This window comes from Argentina anserina, chromosome 3 (assembly GCF_933775445.1).
Source record: "Argentina anserina chromosome 3, drPotAnse1.1, whole genome shotgun sequence".
NCBI lineage: Eukaryota > Viridiplantae > Streptophyta > Magnoliopsida > Rosales > Rosaceae > Argentina > Argentina anserina.
Window position 1 is genome coordinate 31,924,941 of NC_065874.1, and position 10,968 is coordinate 31,935,908.

Here is a 10,968-nt window from a genome sequence, read left to right on the forward strand (position 1 = left end):
GGGTGGGTTTGATTTATAATTTTGGAGACATGCGATGGATGCATTCGACCCACCTCATCCACAGATGTCTCAAATAATTCCATGTCATTTTAACTCATCTGAATCTCGATCATTTAATCTTTAAAATTATGTCGCGTCTTTGAGTTTGCGAGTACATTATGATAGTTGAGGTTCTTTGAGTTTACTGAGTACACGAAGATAGTATAGGTTTTGGGACATGATAACATGAGTTGGGATGGCTCAAGTGATCCAAAATTTGATTTGGGGTATAGTTGAGTTTAATTTCAGCTATAGCTATGTCTATTTCGCTTCATTTTTCCCATTTACTACATTTTGGTTCTAAAACTGATGAAAGACAATTTCATTTAGTAGAAACCATGATCCATGGCAGCAATATGAAGTTATGAACATTCTTAAGATTCCAGATCAAGAGAAAAGTGAATGCAACGTGCCAATATCATGAAAAAATTGGGAAGAATATGAACATGCTTAAAAATTCAAAATCGGCTCAACGGATTGGAAAGGAACATGCATGCATAATATAGATGTGTACAAAGTCTATTTCTTCAAACCTAACCGCGTTACCTACCATTGATTCTTAGACTATGTCAGACAAAATTATATGCCAACTGTTGGTTTTTTCTCTGCATTTATCCTAAATGGAGGAAGTAAAGCTATAAAATAAAAGGTCCACCATGTTGCAAATTGGCATTGGATTCCACTATTTCTCACAACCAATGCAAGTTTTCAACCACTCACCAAGAACTAGTCTTTTATAATCCAGAAACCAAGAACTATTCTTCTCTTTGCAATTTTATTTAGTTCAAGGGTTATCATAGACCTCTTTTAAAGTAATTGATGAACCAATAAATTTCCATCAACATGACCACTGAGAATCATGCAAAGCACATATAAGGCTAATTACAGGTCAGTTTCATAACAGATCACTCATCACTGTCAAATGCACAACATGAAATTCGAGTCAGCCATCCTTTTCTTGCCTGCAAGTCGAAAAATGGCATTATAGCACTCTGTTCGCGCAGGCAAGCAATTCTGCGGCATTGTTCCTTTTGACTTCCAAATTTAAGGGTTTCAGCTTACCTGAAAGCACAAGCCAAAACATTTGCATAAGCAGTGTACCCTGTAGTCTGCAAGTTACATAAGTAAAACTTCATCAACTAGTTAAGAAGAAGACCAAAATGTTGGGAAGTTGAAACAGAATACTAATGTCTGCAATTATTCATAATAAAGAGTTTAAGCATACCCTGCAGATTCCAAGATGAGAGCACTATCCTGATTACACATCAGATTTTGGCAACTCGAGCAATTTTTGCCAGCACTGTTCGTAAACTTCGTATACCAGCTCCACTTCTCGAGCTCATCATCATCTGAAATAAAAATTAAAATTCATATCGTTAAGTTATTGGTAAAATACGAATTTCTGTTTTTGTTTGAGACTATCAGCAGATCAAATAATAGAGGCATACCACAGGTTGGACCACGGACTTGTTTGCCTTGAGGCTCTGCAATATCAATATTTGAATAAAAAAATGTTAGTCTGGTCCTAAGGAAATATCGCTTCAATTTTTATCGAATAGAACCATTTCTTACAAGCATTACTTACCTCTTCAATTTGCATCGCACGGCGTGCTACATCAATTGGGAAAACCGCATCGGACTTTGTTAATAAGATCTGATACTTAGTTTGAGATCTGTTATTCAAGTAATGAAAGTTAGAAAAGTTGACTGCGAGCCATATAATTTCAGTTTATACAGATGAGAATGTATAAACATGTGTTTATTAGTGCGTGCAGACACATGGAGAAAATTGGGGGCTTTGATCATCTTCTACCACTTCCAATAAGATATTTCCACACTCGTCAAAAACTAAACACTTTTACAAGATTGTCTACAGGTAATTGTACCTTTCCATCAGGTCAATGAGTTCACGATCCCTTGGCTTCATTCCCCATTTGGTATCAATAAGTAAGCACACTCGTTTTAGCCCAACTCTTGTGGAAACATACTCCTTCACCTACAAATGTAGAAGCATCAAAACACATAGCTTACCACATATTACAATAATATCATTGAATCCACTCATCTTCATAGACAAACAGAAATATAAGCTAATTGTAAAAAATTCGACTAATTGAAGAATGTCACACAGAAAAGAAAACACAAGTATAGATTTGTGTACTCACAAGCTCCTCCCAAGCATCCTTAACCTCTTCTTTAGCATAAGCAAAGCCATACCCAGGCAAATCGACTAAACATAGCCTTGATCCCAGATTAAAGAAATTAATACTCTGCAGAATAAGGGCAGAAGTCATGAACAAAATGAAAGCTATGGGGGGAAAAACACAGTTAAGAGCTGCTGAAATCACAGAAATGAAGTGTATTTATTACCTGAGTAAGACCAGGTTTATCTGATGTCCGTGCAACACCCCAATTTCTGGTAAGGGCATTGAGTAGTGATGATTTCCCAACATTCGACCTTCCTAAAAAGGCAACAGAAGGCAAGTGTATCACTTATTATCTCATTTAAGAAAATTATATCCACAAAACTAAACAATGACTTTCTAGCCAATAGTCTGAAGCAACCTGAATATTGCAAACTAATGAGGAACATCAAATTATTCTAATGAACACGAGTTCACAAATTGAAGCAAACTGATCAATTCTCCCTGAGACGGATAGAGACATTTATTTACACTTTCTTATACCACCAACTAATCAAACTTTAAAAGACTGCAGTACTAACATATTAAAAAGGAAAAGAATTATGATGAGACCACTGACTTGAATTTGTCATTAAAAAAAGTATTGCAACTTCTTCAGTTAGTGAAAATTTTGATATACCAGGGGGCATAGGAAAGATTATAGATTCATGACTACATCAAAAATAAATAACTACGATTAACGAAGAAAAGGTAGTAAGGTTTCATTGAAAATAACCAAACGAACCTGCAAAGGCAATCTCTGGAAGATCAGGTGGAGGAAATGATGATGAAACTTTTGCAGCGGCAAAAAATGTCAATTTACTTCTAAATATCTGGAAACAGATAATTATGAATTTGAATGATTTCATTGCTAGAGTAATGAAGCTGGCCCTCCAAATAAATGAATCTAAGCTTGATTTACAAATGTACGAAAATGTACTATATATATAATACAAACACGAGGATGTTTATCTAGAAATGCAATACATACATTTTCCTCAATCCGCTCTCTTTCAGAGCTGGTAGAGAAAGGAGTATTATCCAATGGTGCAGAAAGCTCAGTGTTGTAGCCTGCCCTACTCAGCTCAATCAAGCGTCTACGGCCCAACAACTACAAATTTTTTAATAAATGAATCATCAAAAATGAACAAAGAGAATTTATAGCACAAAGATTGGAAACCCTGCATATTTAAAATCATATAATCAACAATATATATATCTAAGAAGACCTTCCATACAAATTACATTATCTTCGACATAGGAGAGGATTGAAGGACTTGGTTGGATTGCACGAAATTGTGCATTCTTTGATATCTCAGCTTTTTCCTCGACAACTTTTTCCTTCTCCTTTGGGTTTTCTGCATGACAAGAAAACTACAAGTGTAAGCAAAATGAAAACAACTTTATTTACACTACAAGGTGTACCGCTTTACCAATATCTGCAATAATCCATATACATAGAATCTATTGAGAAAAATAAAGTGAATATCAAGAACAGACAGTACATGTATGTCAGAAAAGAACTCACCTTTTGTAGAAACACTATCATCAAGCCGTTTATTTGAAATGTCATGTGGATCTAATCGCATTCGCTTCTTCTTTGAATGACCTTCAGGAACCTCTGATCCTTCATCCGAGATATTCTTGTCACGTGCTTTTTTCTTCACAGTATTTGGAAGTGATACATTTGGGGATTTTCTCGAGTCTGGTTTTATCTGGTTATGTTTCACCAGTGAAGCACTCCGACCACCATCTGTTGTAGCAGAATCCAACTCAGCAGCATCCTTAACTTTGGTTTTATTGGAACGCTTTTCACTTCTAAACTTAGGAGAAAACTCTTTAGTTTCAGAAGCAGTGATATCAGTACCCCATGTAGAGCGAGGACGCGAAGGAGATCTCTTTCCATTACCAAAACCATCAACCCCCTTAAATTTTGTATCATTGTAAGGTTTTGCAGTTCTAAGCTTGGGAGAAAAACAGTTAGTTTCAGAAGAATTCTCTAATCCATCAGTGCCCCACTTAGAACGGGGACGAGAAGGAAACCTACTATTATTTTTTTCATCACCAAAGTTATTATACACTTTTGTGCTTCTATCCTTGGGAGAAAACCGTTTAGTAGCAGAACCACTCTCATTTGCACCCCACTTGTAGCGAGGACGTGAGGGAGATCTACTGTAGTTCTTCTCATTAATATAGCCATACTTCAATTGATTCTGTCCTTTTTTAGATAAAACCTTCCTATAAGGTGCCTCCTCATTACTGTTGGCCTCCCAAGCTGCATCTCGATCAACATATGTTCTCTTCCTTCTATCAAAAACTCCCCGACTCCCCTCATCATGAAATTTCATATCTCTTACACTAGATTTATAGTTCTCTCTCCTACCATTGTCACTGTCATTGACATTATCATCAGCCCTCTTTCTTCCACTATTAGAAAATTTGGAATTTCCAGCTGCTATTTTGAGCTTTTTATTGTACTTAAACCTTAATCTTTCCGCATCAGACATTCTCTAATAACTAAAGACTACTATAGCCTGAACTGTAGAAAATAGCAATTCACCCACCCAATGAATAGCTAAAAGATACTGAAGAGAATAGTCACAGCGGAAATATTTGTCCACCAAACACTTTAGATCCCCAACTGAAGATATTGAAATTCAAGCTTTTGCCTTGATCCCACCTATAAAATATTAGGGGATAAGATAGAATACATATTAGCATTTGCACTAGCAATAGCATTTTCATTTTAAAACAACTAACACATAAGCACATTTTTTTTCCAAGTGAAACAACAACAGAAGAAAAGAAACCAACAAATCAAATGATCTGCACATTTCACATTATACTGAAAACCAACCATTTTACTGAGCTCATTACAACAACTAGGAGCAGAGGAAATTATGAAACTTAACCCTCACCACATATTTAATAAAGCACAGATTCTAAAAACTTAGATATAAGAATCTCTAAATCGCAATCATTTAATCAAACTACCGGTCCTTTGCAATCAAGCAAAGTCTCGAAATCGCAGTTTCCATGAAGTTAAAGCCATTTTCTTTCAAAACCAAATGCACCCAATATCTATCATAGAGCTAATACGCTAAAGGAACTATTGAACAGACTGTGTGTTGGCACTTACCGGAATCCTCGTCTGAACCTCAACGGCGACCACCGCAAGCATGAAGCCTCTCAAAGATACTGCTACCAGAACAACAAAGCCCTCGTGCTCCTAATTGTAAACCCCTAAATGTAAACCTCGAATTCGACAATTATTTTGAGGAACCAGTACCCCTAGTTTCAGTTGGCGCAGAGTTGCAGACACAACAAGGTCCTTAAACCCTGATTATGATAATGAAAATGGACCAGAGTTTCTGTGGTGGATCCTCAGGCCGCTAGGCCCATCTACCTAAATTTGGCCCTAGCCCGTAGAGGCCCAGTTTGAGAGTACGACCAAGCAGCCAAGCAGTAATTCTTCAGAAACCAGGTTCGAGTGCGATATGTATAATCTTTACTTGAATTGAATAATGCAGTTTAGAGAAATTTGACCATTTATAAGGACTATGGGAGTTTCTTTACCATACAATTGTTTTTTCTATCTTGCTCGTTGCATATATTCGATGGTAATACACTTTAACGAGCTGCAGTATCTCATGGGAGATATATAACATACTTGACCTACAAAAGATTGCATTCATTCATGTTGACACTTGCAGGTCACGATCTTCCTACCCAATTGATGTGTTTCCTAGTAGTGTTTTCGAAGTTTATGGCCTGTTCTTGGGGCACACTTGGACAAATATAGCCCGCTTCACTTTTGTATAGAAACAACTTGTGGTGATTGATCAAACCATCATTTAGAAGAGGATACAATTGTAAGTTGTTTTAAAATAATGACCAAATTGACTACAATAATTTTAACACTAGTCAATTCATATCTTAAGTTTGCGAGTTAAGTAATTTTCAAGCTCGCGAGTTCAAACATCAATTATTGGACGGATCAATGAAACAAGTTAATTATTAGTAGCAGGATGCCGTCGACTAATTTTAGAAACCTAACGTAATAAGATGGCTAAAAGGAAATCTGGATTCCACATTAAACTGTTAATCAAGCCTCTTTGTATCCAAAAATATATAATTACCAAAAATGTCTCTCTCTCTCTCTCTCTCTCTCTCTCTCTCTCTCTCTCTCTCTCTCTCTCTCTCTCTCTCTCTCTCTCTCTCTCTCTCTCTCTAGAGCAACCCTAAGAGCGCCACTAGCAAAATTTTGATGGAAGCGTTTCTCAAAATCTATTGTCTTTTGGCAACAAAACTTGGTCTTGGCAAGGTGATGTGCTCCTCTCACGTCTCCCCTCCTTAGATGTGCCGGCTATGGAAGTCCACAAAGCTTTCCAAAATTTTGGGTGGATCTGGATTGCCCTTTGAGGACTCCGATTCAAAATGGTTTGGATGCAATCTCGACTTGCCATCCCCAACCTCGTTCTATTTCGCTCGACCTCGTGGTGGGGCAGACGAAGCTTCATGCGGTTTCAATAGTGCAACGAGGCTTCGATCTCTTGGGTCAGGGTGCTCTTAGTCGGATCGTTTCTTAGAGAGATGAAGGGCTTTCAGATTGTGGTGCACCCGATGGTGAGGGTGGATCGTGGAAAATGGTTGTGAGGGCAACTAAATTTTGGGTTGGGAGTGTCGATGTCAGGATTGATGGTAATGTTGCATCAAAATTTGGGGGTTGGTTGGTTTTGTTCTGTTAAGCCTCCTCTTGGGGCTACTGACGGGGGGGGGGGGGGGGGGGGAGAGGTTTGTGTTGCTGTTACAATGCGGCTGAACTGTGTGCTCCTCTATAGAGCCTTTTGGGCTTTGATTTGTTTGAGTGGTAGGCTAGGGTTTCTCAATGTGGATGACGGAAATGGGCTCCTATTTGGGCCTCAAGCTGAAGCCAAGGTCTCGACAAGGTTGTTAGTGGCTAAGGAGAAGAAAATCAAGGTGGTGTCTCTTTCACCATCTAATGAGAAGAAGTCTGCATCTATGGCCGTGGTTCAGATGGAGGTTCATATGGTGACAAAGAATGGGGAACAAGTGGCGGTTCCTCTAATTAGTGCTAAAGTAGAGTAGAGTTTACTCCCTCTGCTGATCAAGCATAAATTGAATTGTGTCGCAGTCTTATAATGGTGTGGTTGTTAAATATTTATCATGTCTTCTCCATCAATTGTATTATGTTAGTTTTGTGTTTCATGACCGTAAAAAAGTGGGTGAATCTTGGCTTTGTTAGCTAGTTTACCTGAGAATAGCTAGTTATTGACTAGTTTTACTTAGGGATAGCTAGTTTGTTTAGTTAGAAAAGATAGTTCTTATTGGCAACTTTCGGTCGTATTATCTTGGTTCTGCTTGCTGAAATACAATTTAGTTGAAACTTCGATTAAAAAAAAAAGCCTCTTTGTATCCTTCGTTGCATAGCTGCACCTGAGCTCAATATATACTCCCGGTTCTTGAACGAATCTTTCTTGATTGATGCCTAAAATATTGGTTTGGTGCTTCTTTGTATCATTGCTTGTAGTTGCAGGTTGAAATGTTGAATGAATCAATAATACTCTGGTTTAGATGAATAATGAAGTTATGATTCATCATATGAAAATGTCACGGAAATATAAAAAAGATCTCATTTTCTCAAGCCAACATTCCTACCAGCCTGGACCTATACAATTGTTTTAATCCCAAATCGATCATTGACAATCCTCAGACCTACTATAACATCGTGGCTTGATTTTGAGTACAAGTGCATATGTATTTTAATCATTTTGCTTCTAAACTAAAGGTAGATTTAACAATCAATCCCATTCATGTAGAATTATTATATCTCGAACATGCTAGAGGCAGCTTAGGGCCTTAGACCATTAAATCAAAATTATGTAGACAGCTCACAACTGGACTGGTCCATGATTAATATCATTTATTCTCTGTCAACAACCAAGTGAACGGCAACAAACCTTTATAACTTAAATTTCACATTTGACAAGTCTCAGTATCATTGTCCCTGAAAGTTGTAGTCCTAAGACTCACAATCTAAGCTAACCTCATTTCAAAAAAATAAGCTAACCTCATGTTGATCTTGCAAACATCAAGATCCTTCTAGTGATAGGGAAACTGTATGTGCAACCAAGCTCGAAAGTTAAAAATGAGCCAAATGTTACGGACCTAGTCATTCGGCTGCAATACTAGGTTCATGCGGCGTTATGGAGCCAACCTTATCTAACGGGGCAATGTATTGGTTTCGCCCTGCCTTGGGCTCATCAGGGGATTAGCTCCAGACCCCGACCAGTGTGTACGGAGTCCTACTCTCTTCTTCGACGTTAAGTCTCTGACTAGCGATAAACTCCCCCAAACTTAACCAGGTCGGCATGTTTAACCATTAGGAATGGGCAACAATATATATCTCACAGTTCTGATCATTAAGCAATCTCACATATGCATGAAACTCATATAACCAATGACACCCACGATACACTCCCGAAAACGAGACGTGATACAAAGCTCCTACTTGCCAATGCAGGATCTCTGTATGTCATATTGAAACATCACTTTTTGATTGAAAAAAGCTCATTCAACGTTTTTTTTAAACGTGAAAGAGTAACACGGTCATTAAGACGTACAACAATTGAGAAGAGAAAGGTAAGCGATTCTTTCACCAACATGTTTCAACAATTATCTCCACAAAAATTCAATCGCATGATAAAGTACTCAATGCACTAAATTAAGGATTTTTGAATTACAAAGATTGCATAATAACCCTCCGCATATGTTCAGAAGAAATTTGAAAGGTAAAAAAAGATGAACAAACTCAACAATCAAGTGATACACAACTAGTAATTGAAGATCAAGAACAAATGAACAACAAATAGAACAGTTATACAATTGAAAGAACCCAGAGTCAGAGTTGAGAGCTCTACTCCCACTCTTCATTCTCCGTACAAAACCTCTGTACATTAGTCTCTACGACCCTCTCACCATCTTATGGTACTTCCATACATTCCCAGATTACAAAATTGACTAGTAGTAATCTTGACCTTAATTTATTCGAAGCACAACCAAATACAAATCACCAAGTATCACATTCTTCTTATTATCATTACGCTTATAGCATTACCAAAAACCAGAACCTTTTTCGCCATCATCATTAATCAACAATCGATCAACTGTACAGACGAAGAACAAGAAGAGGAGGAAGAAGAAGCAACTGCTTCTCGAGGGTCCGAGACCAGACGGGGCCTGAGCTTGTTCCACGTGTTGTGGAACGGCACAGATTCCCCGCCTGTTCTCTTGACCTCCACAACCACGAGGTCCTCCGTCAACCGGGATACCTCGACTCCGACCACCAAATTACCATTCTGCCCTTCCATCTCCAACCCCCAATCCTTCTTCTTCCTTACTCTTAATTTCTCCTGCCTGGCGAACTCCTCCACTCTTCCCACAATGGTCTCCACTGACTCCGACGACACGATCCGCTCCGAGTCCTGGATTGGGTTTGTCGATTCGAACAATCCAGAAAGATCCAGACCCGCCGAGTAAGAGATGATGTCGAAGGCATTTAAACTCATCACGGACTTCTGCTCGTCGTTGGCTTTATCGTAATCTTCATCGTGAAAACTAATCTCCCTGTAGTCGCCGCCTCTAGTAAACCACGGATCATTCAGCACCTCGTTGACAGTGATCCGGGTCATCGGGTTTGTATCCAGAACTCGACCCAAGAACCGCTTCAGATCCGGCGAAAACCATTTGGGGCACCGGAACTCCCCCTTGTAAATCTTCTTATACATCGTCATCAGATTCGGGTCATTAAACGGCAAAAACCCGGCGTTCAATACATACAGAATAACACCACACGACCACATATCCACCTTGGCTCCGTCGTACCCTTTCTTGGTTAATATCTCCGGCGCCACGTAAGCAGGAGTCCCACAAAGCGTGTGGAGGAGCCCGTCGGGTTGGATCTGACCGGTAACGGCGCTGAGCCCAAAGTCGGAAACTTTCAAATTCCCATTCTCGTCCACCAGCAAATTCTCCGGCTTCAGATCGCGGTGGTAGACTCCCCTGGAGTGGCAGTACCCTACGGCGGCGATCAGCTGCTGGAAATACTTCCGGCTTAACGCCTCCGTGAACCGCCCCTTGGAAACCCTAGTAAAAAGCTCGCCGCCCTTGACGAACTCCAAGATGAAATAGATCTTGGTCTTGGACGCCATGACCTCGTAGAGCTTGACGATGTTGGGGTGGCGGAGCCGCCGCATGATCGAAATCTCGCGCTTCACGTTGGAGACGAGGGTGGTTCCGTTCAGCTTCTTCTTATTGATCACCTTCACGGCCACGCTCTGGCCGGTGAAGACATTCCGCGCGTGGTAGACCTTTGCGAAGGCTCCGCATCCCAGAAGCTTGCCCAGCTCGTATTTTCCGAACAGGGCATTGTCGGGGATGCGGAGTACTATCTGCTGCTGCTGTTGTTCGATCTCTGGCATATCCCCAGAGACCGAAACGGAGGCCGGGAATCCGACCAGGATGGATAAAATTAAAGATTGTGTAACAGTATTTGCTCGAGAAAAAGAAAAATGAAACAGATAAAGATTTTAGGAGGGTTGAAAGGAGATGAAAGTTTAGAAGTATAGAAAGATATGAGGATTGGAGAGAATTGCGGGTAAAGGGAAGCTTCGTTGGTGAGAAGGGTTGAGTTGTCTGTTTGTTGGTTTTAAACGTACCAAAGAGG

The 10,968-nt window shown here is 39.5% G+C and overlaps 2 protein-coding genes across 2 annotated transcripts; both read right to left on the reverse strand.

Moving 5' to 3' along the window:
- Positions 1–664: 664 nt before the first annotated feature.
- Positions 665–5,509, reverse strand: LOC126786792 (uncharacterized). Its single transcript, XM_050512718.1, has 12 exons — positions 5,362–5,509; positions 3,751–4,902; positions 3,468–3,580; positions 3,214–3,333; positions 2,968–3,055; positions 2,410–2,501; positions 2,205–2,309; positions 1,926–2,035; positions 1,625–1,712; positions 1,488–1,523; positions 1,265–1,388; positions 665–1,101 (listed from the first exon to the last, which is right to left on the reverse strand). Exons 2-11 carry the CDS (start codon positions 4,727–4,729, stop codon positions 1,305–1,307), a joined length of 1,815 nt encoding a protein of 604 aa, XP_050368675.1. The 5' UTR covers positions 4,730–4,902; positions 5,362–5,509; the 3' UTR covers positions 665–1,101; positions 1,265–1,304.
- A 3,536-nt stretch (positions 5,510–9,045) lies between these two features.
- Positions 9,046–10,968, reverse strand: LOC126786795 (CBL-interacting serine/threonine-protein kinase 11). The gene has a single exon (XM_050512721.1). It carries the CDS (start codon positions 10,721–10,723, stop codon positions 9,395–9,397), a length of 1,329 nt encoding a protein of 442 aa, XP_050368678.1. The 5' UTR covers positions 10,724–10,968; the 3' UTR covers positions 9,046–9,394.